Genomic DNA, 17423 nt, shown 5'->3' on the forward strand with positions numbered 1-17423 from the left:
AAAAGGAAATCAAGAGCAAAACACTCTTAATTATGTTGAACTTAATAGCGTATTAGAAACATAAACGCAATTGAATACGTTATTGCCGGTAAACAATTAACTGTCTATTTCTCAGAATTCCTACGTGATTAAGCAAAACCAAAACTATATTTGTGTATACCCACCAGGTACCTGTTACAATCAGCAAAAACTTTTCAGGAAGCTAAACTTTTCAAAAAAATTGTTGTGCAGTGTATAGTTAGTTCACCGTACCAGAACATAATATTATTTGACATATATTTATCAATAAAATTATGCTTATGTTTACACCATTTAAGTTTATGTTTATGTAGATGGAAGAAAGTGTCTATAGGAAATAATCTTTTAAGCTAAATAGTCTCAAGTGGAAAAATGTTTCCTGAAATTAACTTGCAAGTTATATTTATTTTTCTCCCTATTAATCAAACTCTGATTTGAACACAGTGCATGATGTACAAGAGTAAAACATTTTTTACAAGATATTAATATCCTACGTGCTGTTGTATTATTTTTATGGAACAAGATTTTCATTCCGCCTCTGCGATTCAATGAACAATGGAAAAACACACAGATACAATTAAAAATATAAAACAGTATCCATAATTGTAAATAAATTGTTTATTCTATGAACTTAAATATATACATTGGCATTTTTGAAGACGAAAAAGAGACGAAAATGTGAAACTACGATAACATAAATACTAGAAATATCTTATATATTTTGTATCAAAATTTTATTAAGTAGACAGACAATATCAATACTTTAATATAAATGTTTAAATATTCTTCACCAAGTTTCTATTTCTCTGTCTTATCACACATCTCAAAACTCAAACAAGTCTGTAATTTATTAAAATAATTGACTGATGAATAAAAAGTATAAATTCTGACCTCGACAAGTTTCAGCTGTCTAAGACATATGTCTATTCTTCAGTGAGACAAGAGCTGACTAGAAAACGACTCTCACGTGTTAAAATCTTTTATTCGTTCGAACCACAGTTTGGTTCTTTTCCTGGTGTTTGTAGGTCATCTCGAACAATACGTTGTCAGATTTCTTCTTTTAATTATTTTAGTGTTTTGTAAACAGTCATCAGACTGAGCTCTGTGGTTTGTTATAGTACAGTAAAGAGCGCCCCAGTGCACAATTATCTGAAGATGGAGGTTGGAGCACTGGTTGGTGGTAACTGGTATAGATTTTCATATGTAGCTGCTTAAGGTATGTTACTGATTGTGAATGACAGGGTAGTCGCCATTTCTACTGTAATAGTGATAGAACCAAATTTGGTAGGTGTCTATTGTCAGTTACCTCGGTATTGTGTATTTTACTTGATTTATTCTTGATTGTTTGAAAAAGGAAACGTGGGTGCTTCAAGAAAATTATTTTTTCTTCTACACTTTAAGGTTACTTCCTGCTGCTTAACTTTGTTACAACCCCAAGACTTGCTTCAGTCGGTTATCTGGTGAAAGATTCCTAACATAATTTGGACAAGAACTCAATCTTTAGATATATTTAAAGCTCTGTGTATTTTTTCCAAGCTAAACATATCTAGTTGTATCTCAAATATGGATTGCTTTACACTTTCTATGAGTTATTTCGTCTTATTTGGACCTGAAAAACGTAAATGCACTTCATTAGAAGCTACGTTTATCACTTTGTGAACACGCATTCCGCTCAGTTTCTCTTAATTACAACTTTACTTTACAACAATTTTGTTGCTTCAAAACCTTTTAAGTACCTTTTGCCTTTGCTACGGGTTTTATTTTTCCTTTTTATTAGTTTCCTTGTTTGAATTCGTAAAACTGTGTCACACACTGAATGCTCTGAACTGTATCATTCTCTTTACACCATTATAAATACTGTTACTTTACTTTATTGTTTATTTTACGAGTAGTTTTATTAAATAAGGTTAAGTCTACGAGATTTAATTTTTATGACCACCAAATTTTATTTCAACAAGACCACAGTCTCAATACAGCAGTGTAACGAAGGAAGCAATTATACGTATGTGGTGGATGCAGTTGGTGAACATGGGGTGAGGCAGGTATGTTTAAAGTTTGTTTGTTTTTAAAATTTGCGCAAAACTACTCAAGGGATATCTGCACTAGCCGTCCCTAATTTAGCATTGTAAAAATAAAGGAAAGGCAGCTAATCATCACCACCCACCGCCAACTTTAGGGCTAAATTAAAAAACAAACAAGCTCTTGAAAACATGTGTGTATGTACTGATATATTTATTTACATGATTTAAATATTGTTGTATTCAATTTTTTATTTACTAAGGAATTTTCCTTATGAGAAAAGCAAAGTATTATATTTTAGCTACAGTACATTTCTTTTTACTTTAACTCCTAACTGCAATTATGTATTGAAGCTTCATTTGCGTCTCTTTATGTTTCTACATGAAAATAATTTGATACTTAAAGATATATATATTTATGTAAAATTACTAATATTCATGTATCTTTTATAACAATTGATTCAAAGATTACATAAATAATAATGTTATAAAATATAAGGGAAAAACTACTGAGGTTTTAACTATGCAATGTGGAAAATTAGAAATATTAATAATCTCTGATAAAAGCAGGCTATCTCCAAAAGTAAACAAAAAACAATACAAAAATTACTAAATTTGTGTTGTTAAAAACAAGAAAAATAAAACAGGTTTCAATATCAAACCATTCATCTGATTTATTTGGCGTACATTTAATTTGCGTTTTCTACACGTTCTATAATTGCTTCTCGCTTGCACAGATTTACACGCTAAAATCACGTGATCGATTCGCCTCAGTGAGCTCAGCAGATAGCCTGATGTGGCTTTGCTATAAGGAAAACAAAGACACACATATCTAATTACACGTAATTCTAGTAAACTTGTACATAATAGAAATGTTTTATCATTAGATTCGACCAATATATTGTGAACTGTACAACAAGCATAGTACATATTTTAATAATTAATTATAATGAAAATTATAAAAAAAATGAAAGTTTAAATTAATGAAAATACAGGTAGGAAAAAAAATCTACTCAAATTAAGGTATATCAGCATTTTATGTCACGTCGTCAAAATATCAGATTTTAAAAGCTCTTTGGTACACTTAATATTCCTAACGTTACTGTTCTTTAGAATTGTCGTTGGTAACAGATAAAAAGATAGCTCAATGACAAATAATTATTCATTATTTATATATATTAAAGACACGAATAAAATATTATCACAAAACAACTGTTCACTGTGTTATACATGAAACTTAAAAATACTAAACCTAAAATCACCTTAAAAAGTTATTGTTTAGGAACAATGGAAAAAATACTTTTTGTGTTTGATCAGCCATTAAAAATATGCACAAAGTACAAAGACAGATTTGTGTATCCAAGCTATAGCTGATGAGTTATTTAATTTTAAAATCACAGAAACAATGTTATGTTAATGATGATATTTTATTCTCAACTATAGGAACTTGGATCTATTTCAATTGTACTTTTACGTATTTTGAAGGAATTCACTATAGAATTTGTTTAGAAAAATAAATCGTTTCTTGTGTCTTCTAATATTTCAAATAACGTCCACCACAATTCTTTGTTTGTTTTTGAATTTCGAGCAAAGGGCTATCTGTGCTAGCCGTCCCTGAGTTAGCAGTGTAAGGCTAGAGGGAAGGCAACTAATCATCACCACCTACCGCCATTTCTTGAGCCACTCTTTTACCAATGACTCTACCGCTGAAAGGGCGAGCATGTTTGGTGTAATGAGATTTCGAACCGGGCCTGTTGATTACATTAAAGTAATATTTTTAAGTTTTATAAAAGAACATGTCTTTTCACTGAAAGGATGATATTTTATTGTTTGAAACAGGTATTATCTTTTTAGAAACATACTATGTGATTACTAACGCTGATGTTTTAGCAATTAAGATACCTTTAGTCACATTATCTTTGCTTGTCAAGATTTTGATGTGAAAAAATATACATAATACATATTCATAAATTTATTATTACAAAACTAAAACCCCATTATTGGCTTTCTTATAGCAGGGATATTTCTTGTTCCCAAGAGGCAGAAAAACGTATACTTAGGATGTCTTCTTTAATAGTTCTAAATCCAGTTATTTACTATAACAATTTGGGTTTTCTTTCTTGATATAAAATTCCTGCTCGCAATAAATTCAACTTTAAATAAACTTTTTCACAGCAGTAAATTCCATAAGTTGTTAATAATTCTATATAAACCAGTTCCAACTTTTAGAAGCTAATAATTGTTATACTTCCATGTTTTTGTGAGGGAAACCAGTTTCAGAAAAAAAATGTATGTTACTTGGGGTTGATAGTGTTTCGTTTGATAATTATTATAAGAGAGTTAACTCTCAAAGAAAAAAATTATAGAAAATTCCACCCTCATTTCCAGCTCATCACAATAATACATTACGGAATCATTGTTGATAAACTAGTGTTATACCAGGTAGAAGCATCAATTCAGCTAACACTACAACTGTTTCCAACCTTTTACTTCATTCTTACAGCTGTTATTTCATTTCAAAGTATCTGATAGAGCAGCAGGTAATTTATTTTGATAGTTTTTGACTAGAACTTTCCAGCCATTCTTAGTCCACACATTTTGCAGTACTTTTCTTACCTGAAATAAATATGTTCGTAAAGTATTTTAGGTATATACGAAATAGTCATGAACCAAAAATACAAATTCAGAAAATAAATATATATTTATATATTTGTTATATAGAATTTAGTAGAAGGCACAATAAGTTTAAGGTGTAAACTGTTTTATCAAGTTTTATATTCTCATAAACAAATATATAAACATTATTAAAAACACAGTTTACTCTTCAAACGGTTTAGGCCATATGTTATAATATCTTATAACTAAATTGTAATACAAAATAAATTGAATATTTATGTGGTTTTAATTGTTTTGTGTTTTCTGTCCGAGAAAAATTATTTCTATGACAATAATAAAGTTTGATGACTTTTCTGAGATTCTCCTTCAGTTTTTCTGGCAGTTAATACGTTATTAGCTTCAACCAGAAATCTATTATCTCAGCTACAATAAAGTGACAAATGGTCATGAAATACTTTTACTCTTACAATTTTCATATAATAAACTCATTTTTTGTGTGTAACGTGTTTCTTTGATAAATGAAATTAAACAATAGGGCTTTTAATAATAACTGCAACATAAACTTTTACCAATAAAAATGTACTTTACGTCTCCAACCTCGTTCGATTTTCCAAAGTATTCACATGTAATGAAATACTTCTTACACCGGTTATTATGCAAATAATTCAACTATTTAAGAATGACTATGACAATACAAGTTGAACTAACCTCTAAATTACCCTCAGGAACAAGATCCACGGGAAATTTATTGTTCTTATCCTTGATTTGAGTGCAAGCCCCATTCGCCATAAGAATTCGCACCAGATATGCATGTCTTTCGCTACATGGCACGCTTGCTTTTGCAGCTAAATGAAGAGCAACTTGCTTATTTTCATCTTGTATATTAATGGCTTCTGCAGGACATTCCAAGGAGTGCTCAAAGAAAAGCTAAAAATAAATATAAATGTTAAAGTTCCGCCTAAACCAGGGAAACTAAACATAATATCTACATTAATCTATAAAATGAATGAACGTTGTTTAACTTTGATAATAAAATAAAATATCCAAACTTAATATGAAATTAGACGAATCTGTAACGTACTTAAGTAAAATTTAAGATAAAGTGAATAATAAATTTAAATTTGCACACGGACATTACGTGATATCTATAACATTGATAATTCTTAAAATAATTAAACTGATAATAAAGAAATGCTTATATATATACTCGAAACTTGAGAGTTAAATTGTTGAATTTACACCTATTTTACCTATATGCAGAAATGTATGCCTATTTTGAGCATTAAAGCTAAATGAAATTATATGCCATTAAACAAAATTTTATCCACAAAATAAACGTGTAACTAAATAATTAAGAAATGAAGATTTAAATAATCATGTAACCACTAACCAAATTAAAGTCGAAGACCACACCTTTTACAAGAAAGGATGACCATCCCAAAGTTGCTTTAAATAACAAATTCGATGACATAGCTCTTCGTCAGTTACGTACATAAGCTCTCTTGTAAGTAGCCCGGCATGGCCAAGCGCGTTAAGACGTGCGACTCGTAATCTGAGGGTCGCGGGTTCGCATCCCCGTAGCGCTAAACATGCTCGCCCTTTCGGCCGTGGGGGCGTTATAATGTGACGGTCAATTCCACTATTCGTTGGTAAAAAGTAGCCCAAGAGTTGGCGGTGGGTGGTGATGACTAGCTGCCTTCCCTCTAGTCTTACACTGCTAAATTAGGGACGGCTAGCACAGATAGCCCTCGAGTAGCTTTGTGCGAAATTCAACAAACAAACAAACTCTCTAGTAAGTATGATACATGCTTTGGAAACATGGATTCGCTGCAACAGTTGCGATTAAATACTCTAATTCTTTTAAACAAGAGAGCTGCTTAGAAAGAATCTTTTCTCTAATGATTAGAGACTAATCTATCAGTTCAATGTCACGATCTGCCAAGCGCGTGTAACATTGCGATAAAATTTCAAAACAAACTTGTTTACAATATATATTTAAAGTTTCCATTTATAATATAAAAATAAGCTCTTTTACAGTAAAACGCTATGTTACAGTTAAAGTTTACGGTATATAGCTAAAATGCTAAGTCACTACGGTACTGTTCAGGATTCAAATTCAGTAACAGAAGTAAATTTACAGCATACGTTAAAATGTTAAAAGCAAAATTAACTCTACAAACAAAATAATATTAAGTGGCACAGCATGAAATTTTTTGTACGTAATTGAAACGCTATGGTAGAGATACAAGTTATAGGATAAATAATTTGTAGATAGTTTTGCTATAGTACAATTCCAATTGAACATTTAAAGCTAATGTGCCTTAATTTACAAAATATGGATAAAATTCGATAGTACAGTTGTTTGTTCGAACTTATAGAGAAATTGTTATGGCACAGTTGTAATTTATAACATACAGATATAAAACTTTAACAGAAATGAAGCTTGCAAAATATTGTGAATCTGTTATGATACAAATAAAGTCTCTATGACATACAAATAAAATTCCGTTGTTGAACCCTTATTTAAAACAGGTAAACTAACATAGGACATTCTAATTTCAGTATAAAGCAAAAATACTATAATATAAGGACATTTAAAGAACATAAATAAGTTACTATGTAACATGTAATTTACAGGCTTAAAAATTGATGTGGTAAAGGTATAACCTAACGTATATAGGTAAAACTCTATATTCATGGAGAGTTTTTGTTCCTGCCTTGAGTTGTTTTGCGTTACAAAATCTAAAAAATGAAACAGTACTGGAAACTTAGGAATAACATAAAAAGATCTGAGAAAGAAAAGAAAGGTTTTATTTGAGATCAGAGAATAAACACTAACAGCACTTGGAACACCCAGACCTTTAGGAACAACTATAATAAAATTTACAATAAGTAATTCTAAGCCTATTAGTTGTGGGAAAAGCTTTGAAAAGTCTTATAAAATACTTTGCAAAGTCAGTAAACAAAGTTTAGAACTTTATCGGATAATCAAAATGGTTTTATTAAGGGATAATCTTGCCTTATATATCTCATGATATGCTTTTAAAATGTTACTGCATATGAAGATGAGGTTAAAGGTGTATATTTGGTTTGAATGGATTTTTAGAAAGCATTTGACAAAGTGACACACAAAAGGCTTATAAAGAATATTATATCTATACGTGTGAGGGATAAGTTAACTAATTTGATAGAAGAGTGGTTGGATAGAAGAAAGCAGAGAGTTGTTATAAATGAAGATCAGTCAAACTTAATTAGCGTTTCAAGCAGAGTATCTCAGGAGTCAGTCTTTGGATCATTGTTCCTTTTGATTTACATTAATGACACAGGTGACAGAATGGTCAATAAACTACTTAAATTTACTGATAATATCAAGATATTGGGCACTGAAGAGTATACTGCTACTTAACAAAAGGATTTAGATTATTTAGTGAGTTGAGCAAATAAACGGCAGACAGGTTTTAGGGATGATAAACGCAAGATATTGAATGTAGGCTATCATAATTTGAATTATAAGTATAATTTAGGTGCAAATAGCCTTAAGAGTGTCATGAAAGAAAAAGATCTTTGTGCAATGATTGATCACTCTCTTAAACCATCAAGGCTGTTGCTACTAGTAGGGCAAATACAATTTTAGGTTGTATCTTCAGAAATATTGAATACAAGTCTAAAGAAGTTATAATTTCATTGCATAGGTCACATTTGGAGTACTGTTTTCAGTCTTAAACTTCTTACCTTAAGAAAACATTGAATTATTGAAAATGGTTCTGAGGAGAGTTACTAAAATCGTGTCTGGGATGGAGGGGTTGTCATATTACTGGATTAAGATCCTTAAATTATATTATCTTGCATAAAGGAGAGTTAAAGAAAATTCTTGAGATTGTACAAAAGATGATAATGTATATGGATCAGCATTTTTCCTACTTAACAGCAAGAATTATATAAACATGGGGAAAGAGTATAGATTTAGGCAGGATAGAAGCCTTCTTCTGATAAGACAATTTTATTTTTCAAATATGTTGGTTGGCCTATGGAATGGACTGCCTTTGGATGTTGTGGAGACAGTAAATTTGAGTGAGTTTAAAAGAAAGCTTGATAAATATATGAGTGATAAGGGCTTGTTTTAATTTTTTATACGATAATTTGAGTTTAGCTTTCTGATAAGTAAAAAAGTATATTTTTTCTAAGGAAACCAAAAGTTCAAATAATATTCCAAGTATTACCTAGATATTGATATGAATATTAATCATTTAAAGTTTCAGAAATGGAAAAAAAGTGAGGAAGTAAGTTATGACTTGGCATGTTGTAATAAAACTTCCTGTGCACAACCTCACAAGGGAGCATATCCAACATCCTTTCCATGCCACTTTTGTTTATTTTATGTTCTGTATACTATAAATCAATCAATCGGACTAAACTTATCAATCTTACATCATACAATGACTATAGCTTTCTGTGAATCAAATTATTTGAGGCAATACGTATACTGTAAAGTCTGTTTACATGACATCTGAAGAATTAGATATTTGTGGCATGTTTTTATTTTACAACTTGTCTCTCCTTGTCCCATTGCATATAAATGCTTTAGAATTTGGTAAATTAACTATATAAATGAATTCAGTGATGGGTTAAGGAGAAAAAAAAGCCTCATTCTCTTTATAGGTACATTGATCTCAAGCGAACTAAATCAACTTCACTGTCAAAATCATAATTTTAAGTATATAGATGTGATAACATTTTAATGATATACATATTTTTGCAACACTGGAAACAATATAGGTAAACCACAAACATGTATAGACACATTTTATTATTAGCTCATGAATGATTTTGTTGGCAACTTGATTACAACTTAATATAACTAGAATGATCTTTTCCTGGCTATGTTATAAGTAGATATAAATTAGAAGTCAATGGACTGAACAATGGTCAAACACACTTTGAGGTTGTGTTGTTTCTAATCTTATCTCTATTCTTGCAGTAATGTTATCTTCGCTGCGATAAAGAATTTTTAACGTTATCAACTTAAGATTTTTTTCTCTTGTTTTGTTTCCATGAAAAGCATGTCTTAGAAAACACTGTTTCAAGTAAAACCTTAGATTTCAATATGTTACCCTTAGTTTTATTACATTGAAAGGGTACAATTATATAATTAATTGTTCTTTTTTGAAGTCAGACTGCTCAAACAAAGTAGTGTGTGACTTTGCAGCAGCAGTTTTCGTCCTCACAGCTTATACAGTTGCAGGTTTATCACGTAACGTTTGCACATATGCAACTGTGCATCATGTTGGATTGTGTATTGAGGTTGGATTGTTACTTGGCAATTCACAGAACATATGTGTATTCATAGAATATGGCCACTAATATAATGTTCGCTAGTAATGTTTCAAAATGGTTATTGTTATTATCAATGTTATAAGAAAAACCAAGAGAAAAGCTTTTAACTAATGTAGCATAATTCAATCATGTGCATTTAGATTTTCACAGGGTGGAGGCAGAAGAGAGCTTTGCCTTTCCAACAATGCACTTAGCTGGTCAATTAGTTACACTGAAAACTTTGTAGTGGTTTTGTGAAATTTATTTTTATTCTACTGACTTTCTAAAGTGCTTTTGTTGCTTGTTACTCTGTAGTTAGATTGTTTATTATTCAACAGTTTGTCTGAAATGCTTATGAAGTATTGTTTGCAAAATGTTTGCAGTATGTTTGAGATTTTAATATTGATTGCACATATTTCACATTTGGCCTATTTCTACTACTGACGTACTTATCACATATACACACAAAACATACATACGTTTATATTCCTCATTCTTTGTACAGCTATCCTATACATATAGATATACACAGAGAGAGTTTTAGTTTAAAACTATTTGAATGTGCTAATTAACAAGTCATGTGACAACAACAGCAAATATAAAATTTCAGTGGAGTTAGTTGTATTAAGACTATATCTTGAAATTGCATGGTGTTTCATAGGTAAAGCGATGTTACAGAAAAGTTATTGGCTTTAGAATGCATATGCAACAACCATTTTGAACACAAAGTATGCATACATTCAGATCAAAACGATTGTTCAGATTGGAGGTGTATAATATTCAGGGCAATGATATCCTTTGCACACAATGACATTGAAAAACAAAGAAGTATGAATCATTTTAGGGCATCTGGGTCACTGAGAAAGATATTTGCAACAATTCATAGCATAGCTGTTGTAAGCAAAGTGCAAAGTATTGTAACGGTAATAATCCATGAAAATAAAGTTTGTGGCAAAAGCCGTTCGTGTGTCCCAGTCAACAATATGCAAAATAATCAAGAATGATCTCCATCTGAAATTGAACTAACAGGTTCATCAAGATGTTTTCTATTAATACCTCTCATTCAACTTTCGTATACCTAAAACAGTTGGAAAAGGAAATGGATATTCTTGTTATTTCATATGAAGTAATACCAATAAAGTTACCATAAGCAGCATCTATGGATTTCTTTGTGATTGGATTGTTGAAGAGTACATTGGAAGACTATCTTCCCTGTGTATTAGACAGCGTCTGGAAGCGGTAATTATCTGACATAGCTAAATTATTATATATCAAAAGGTGTTATAAGTTTAAAACTATACATTTATGTAGCCTACTGTATTGGGCTTAGCTATAAATGTAAGCCTAAATAAAGAAAAACATTTTACTCATATCATTTCTGAATAGATGCAGTTCATTAAAGTATGATATTCTGCAATTATCATATGCCACACATACTCACTTTTAAAATCTCGTGACTTTTACAATTTCTCACCGCATAATGAATTGGAGTTTGTCCTTGAGAATCCTAAAACAATAAAATGTTTCTTACAGCATATTATTACCAATATAAAAGGCTTATTTCATATACTCATTCATAAGCTATTCTTTGCAGATTATTTCCTTAAAACATTGACGTAACAAATGTATATATATAATACTTTTATAACTACGTTGAGAAAACAGCCAAAATGAGCCAAATTGGTAAATACGTATTATAACACTAGGAGAAAAATTGGTTAATAAATTTCCGTTTATCTATCATAAGGTTTCTTATTAGATTTATAATAAATTGTTCAATGGCTTCTATAGAGAAATATTTTTGATACTATTGAGAAACATGATTACATACACAATCTCACAATGAATATATACATAACTTTGAAAAACATTTATTGCGCTGACTGCAAACTTTATCCGTAATCATTAGACTATATGTTTCCACAATTCTTATGAACAGAATTAATTCATATAAACAAATTTTATATTAATCTACACGGTTTGTCAGTTAAAATAAAATACTGATTTACTGAAAGATATTTACTATAATAAGCCCAGAAAAAACTCTAAAGATTCATTCCATGCAACTTACAGAAAAAATATCCTAAAATAATTTCCTTAACTGTTGTATTTCTATTTTGGTATCTTTGACAAAGCTTCCTGTTGCTTTCCTAAATTTCGAATTAGCGACCATACGAAACACAGCCAGCCAGCAGCACCTAACAGCCTCCATCTTTTATCTTTTTATAACATACTATAAGCTTTAGCAGAGTGGATTCGAAATCAATTGCCTGGCACGATCAGGTGGTTAGAGCGCTCGACTCGTAACCCGAGAGTCTCGGGTTCGAACCCCCGTCACATAATGTATGCTCGCCCTTTCATCCGTGGGGGCGTTATAATGTGACGGTCAATCCCACTATTCGATAGTAAAAGAGTAGCCCAAGAGTTGTCGGTAGGTGGTAATGACTAGCAAACATTCTATGTAGTCTTTCAACGCTAAATTAGGGCGGGCTAGTGCAGATACCCCTCGTGTAGCTTTGTGCGAAATTCAAAACCAAACAGCCCGGCATGGCCAAGTGGGTTAAGGCGTGCGTCGAGAAAATCTGAGGGTCGCGGGTTCGCATCCCCGTAGCGCCAAACATGCTCGCCTTCTCAGCCGTGGGGGCCTTATAATGGTCAATCCCACTATTCGTTGGTAAAAGAGTAGCCCAAGAGTTGGCGATGGGTGGTGATAACTAGTTGCCTTCCCTCTAGTCTTACACTGCAAAATTAGGGACGGCTAGCACAAATAGCCCTAGAATAGCTGTGCGCGAAATTCAAAAAACAAACGAACAAACAATCAAAATCAAACCAATCGAAATCCAGAGCTTTTATCTGAGTCGTTGTAACTTTTAGATTTAAAACTATATAAGATATTTTATATCTTCCTTATAAATATTTGTTAATACTTTGCCTAAATATTGAAATATTTATTTCCATTCCAAGATTTTCAGATATAAGTCGGAGTAGTTTTATAACTGGTGCTTTTGACATAAATAATAATGAGTAAGAAAACAAAAAGTGCAAAAAACAGTTATCACTTAATTATGTATCACAAATAGATGTCTTGAAAACTTCAATGGTAACTTTACTAAAAATAATGAACAATGAATAATAAATGCGCAGTCAAACCGATCCCTTCAATCATAGCATATGTGAAATACGATAGTCTAGTGGTCTGTTTACAACTGTATATTTTCATTCCATGTGTTATTTTAAAAAGGAAAATTACACTGTGTTTTCCAAATAAAGACAGACTGCAAAGTATTGTTTAATGTAATGGATGCATCCATTTGCCTTAAAATTCGCTGAGTAGCCCCGGGGATTTTCTTCAGTGGATACCACTGATACTAGTCATTTTACTGGGTACAATAAACTATCGGTACTGAGGTTATACTTTTGACAGTTGTCATTCCTTTACAAAATTTCAATGGAAAAATATTTAGGCCAATTTGAAAACATTTATTCGACATCATAGAATAAAATCATAAAGGTATATATACCGAAATGAAACATGTAAATACATGCATATTATCCCAGTAACAATAAATACATTCCCAAATACGTCCCTCTATTTATGTATTTTACCCATTCTTGCTGCTTTCTTCCCATTTGTTATCCCCTAGTGGCACAAAAGCATGAATGCAGACCTACAACGCTGTAAACCGGATTTCTATTCCTATGGTAGGCAGAGCACAGATAGCCCATTGCGTAGCTTCGTGTTTAGCTTCAAACGAACTGGTCAACAGAGGAAGTTATTTTTTTCGTGAAAATTTTCTCGCAAAATAAGCATTTTTGTTGCTAGTAAGTCTTAATCTCAGGTTGACCATTCAGCATGTAGGAAGACTGACGGATAGATATCAAGGATTCACCTTAGAAAACGCAAAACAAAATAATTATCCTGTAATGTACTCTTGAAAAGAAACATTCATATATGCATATTTTCTCTTTAAACTATTAACCGTATAAAAGATACAGATCGTGACAAAGAGAGACATATGGCTCTTACATATTTAGGTCTCCAATCTCTTTGAATAATTTCAAAAGATAAAATATGTATTAGTACTTTGTAACATATTTTATTTTAAATTTAAGAATAAAGCAATTTTTTTTTCAAATGTGTAATAAATCAAAATCGAATCTGTTAAATATAAAACAATAAAGCAAATTTGTATGTTTATAAATTCTTTAACTTTCCTGAACAATTTTGCAGAATATATGTTCATTCATAGACAAATATTATCAAGGACGTCTGAGAACATTTGTTTTGTCTTCAACTGAACAGTTTAGATATTGCGAAAACAACTAATTTATTAGGGAAGTTACGGTAGTTTTTCTTCTTATATATTAGCGGTTTATCAAGTTGTTTCAAATGTAGCATGTCACTCTCTCTCCCTCTTTTCATGAAAGCAAAGTAATGGATAGATAAATTCTGAGCAAAATCTGGAAGGGGTGTAAAAACATTTTGAAATTTATAAAATAATTTAATTTAAAATGACGTAGCAGACTTTGATGCATTTCAGTGTTGTATTTTGGATGTTTAGTTCCAAAGTTTTACATTACAAATTTTATAATCGTAAAATCAACTTGTTTTAAAAAGAGTAAATAGCAATAAAGAAACGTTCAATGAATACTTCACAACTTGTAGCTATCGTTTCATACGCTTTAGTTCGAGTAATAATAAACTTTAAAGCTGTCACTGAATTAACATATATAAGATTAAGATATACCTGAGAAGATAAAAGTGCTTTCATATTCAGAAGAAATGTAATTGTTAAGGAGTTGTCAAGCTTGTCATTCTGTTCTGATTTTTCTTTTCTGTCATCCTTGTGATGAGCCCCATGACACAAAACTGCACAATGTAAGGGAGTCTGTCCTGACAGATAAATAATCAATTACTTCCAGTAACTAAAACAAACAAAATACTTTGATTTTCAGTGATACATTCTTTAAACTATAAAGAAGTAAAAACAATAGAATTACTTCAAAATTAAATCGCCAAACATATATACAAAATAAGTGTCATTCACTTCTTTCGAGGTTGTTCAAATGTTAACTGATCAAACACGTACTAAAGCGGAAAGAATATGATAAATAAACATTTTTCAAATAGAATCAGTTAATAAGAACTTTTCAGGTAACATTTTCTTTTCACAGACAAATAATATCAACTTTACGTTCCTAAGTTTACAGTTATATATTTTTATAAATATTTCTTGAATGTTATTCTTTACGTAGTAATAATTTTGTTTTTAACATACTGGGATTTGAATGATCTTAAATGTTCTTCCTATTTACCACTTCATGAAAATAGCGTTAAAAGTTTTCAGGGTTATGATATCTGTATGGTTAGTGTATTTTATTTACTACATGAACAAGTTACTAATATTGATAATATGTTAGATTAATTAAATTTTGAAATTAACTATGTGAAGAAGTTCGTAACATACCGGTATGCACTTATCTTAAAGGTTTAATAGAGACGACCTTGTAACTTTGCATCCATAATTGACGAAGGCAGTTTACAATAATATAGAAAAAAATTATATCCCTTCAAGAGTTATGTTCAGTCATAAAACTTTCTCGGTCTGAGCCACGATATTCATGTATATGTAAGTGTGTCTTGTTAGAAAATGAACAAAAGTCTACTCATATTATCTACTACAATATTACAGCTTCTTATTCCTTCTGTTAGAGTTCAACTATTCATCCGTACTCACATGGTATTTCATGGGTTCACTCAATGAAGTGGAGGTTTGAAGTGACAAATTTTAGTCAATAGTCATATATTATTTAATTCTCGTTTGTTCCTTAAAAACATGAACACTGGATAACACTGAATTAATGATTACACAATTTATGTTTTTTTTTATCCAAGTGTCATATTTTGTTTTGATGTGAAACATGATGACATTGGCCTGCAAGAAATATTATATCATCTGTTGCCTGAGCTATTCAAAGCCAGCCGTAATGAATCTGTTACAAAGTTTTGGTTGTAACACCGACACCAACGAAAATACTTTTGCGCACATTATTTTGTTCAATATTTGTTTTCTTAGTAAAAAAAATCTAATTTTTAAATGTCTTCCATTCATAAAGCATCTCAGACTTTTTTACTTTCTTTCGTCTTAGGCCTGGCATGGCCAAGCGCGTAAGGCGTGAGACTCGTAATCTGAGGGTCGCGGGTTTGCATCCCCGTCGCGTCAAACATGCTTGCCCTTTCAGCCGTGGGGACGTTATAATGTGACGGTCAATCCCACTATTCGTTGGTAAAAGAGTAGCCCAAGAGTTGGCGGTGGGTGGTGATGAATAGCTGCATTCCCTCTAGTCTTACACTGCTAAATTAGGGACGGCTAGCACAGATAGCTTTCGAGCAGCTTTGTGCAAAATTCCAAAACAAACAAAAAAATCTTTCGTCTTTCTTAGTCTTTTGGTTTATGTTTATTCCACAATGAATTTTAATTCATGAGTATTTCTCCAAACTTAAGGTTGTAGGCAATTCGGCTAGTTTATGATTTGGTTATATTAGTCTACATCATTCTATATTTCAGTGATGGACCCGGCATGGCCAGGTGGTTAGAGCGCTTTACTCGCACTCTGAGGGTCGCGGATTAGAATCCCCGTCCCATCAAACATACTCTTTCAGCCAAAGGAGAATTACCATGTTGCGATTCATCCAACTATACAGGTTTGTAAAAGAGTACCAGAAGAGTTGGCTGTGGGTGTTGATGACAAGCTGCCTTTCCTCTAGCTTGTAACCGTTAAATAAGAGACAACTAGCACAAATAACCCTTGTGTAACTTTGCTTGAAATTCAACTTATACAAACCAAACTATCTCAGCAAAGGTTTACATAGTAACAAGACTGAACGACTCTAAACACACCTCCGTACAGCTACCACTTTTTAAAAACACATTCATTCTATAGGATAGAGAATTATGGAAGTTGACGTAGTCTCAAATGTTTGAAACTTCTGACATTATTAGAAAACTACTAACTGGACACAACTACTACTGGACAACGACTCATTAATTCTTTCTACATTTTTACCTAGAGATAATCTATAGTTAGAACAGTATAAATTATCTTTAACTTTCAGTACTGTGATATTAATATATAAAAGACCCCCAGTGGTACAACTGTATCTTTCTGAACTTATAACGCTAGAAACCAGGTCTCGATACCTGTATTGGGCAGAATCTAGAGAGCCCATTGTGTGGCTTTGTTTAAAAGCGTAAATATATGTAATGTAAAACCTGTAAAGATGCCATACTTTAGACTATAGTCTAATAAAATAAAACGCTTAATTTAGTTTGCCAGGGTTTGTATAAACAAGACAGGACACCACAAGAAATATATCTTCACTTTATGAGAACAGAGAACAAAGCACACTACCGAATTAGTAATAATTAGGTCTACATCCATGAAACCGCAAAATAT

At 31.5% G+C, this 17423-nt stretch overlaps 1 protein-coding gene across 6 annotated transcripts in view; it reads right to left on the bottom strand.

Moving 5' to 3' along the window:
* Positions 1–621: 621 nt before the first annotated feature.
* The window catches only part of LOC143255331 (uncharacterized), a 35968-nt gene continuing 19166 nt past the window's right edge, over positions 622–17423 (bottom strand). For 2 of the 6 annotated variants that reach the window (XM_076510815.1, XM_076510817.1), the window contains exons 6-9: positions 14714–14859; positions 11407–11472; positions 5361–5579; positions 622–4652 (exon numbers count right to left, since the gene is read on the bottom strand). In XM_076510815.1, the coding sequence (XP_076366930.1) occupies positions 4548–4652; positions 5361–5579; positions 11407–11472; positions 14714–14859 (536 nt within the window). In that variant the 3' untranslated portion in view covers positions 622–4547. The remainder of the gene's footprint in view (positions 4653–5360; positions 5580–11406; positions 11473–14713; positions 14860–17423) is intronic. The other 4 variants (XM_076510816.1, XR_013030554.1, XM_076510818.1 and 1 more) reach the window with 4 other exon arrangements.

This window comes from Tachypleus tridentatus, chromosome 7 (genome assembly GCF_004210375.1).
Source record: "Tachypleus tridentatus isolate NWPU-2018 chromosome 7, ASM421037v1, whole genome shotgun sequence".
In the NCBI taxonomy this organism is placed as follows: domain Eukaryota; kingdom Metazoa; phylum Arthropoda; class Merostomata; order Xiphosura; family Limulidae; genus Tachypleus; species Tachypleus tridentatus.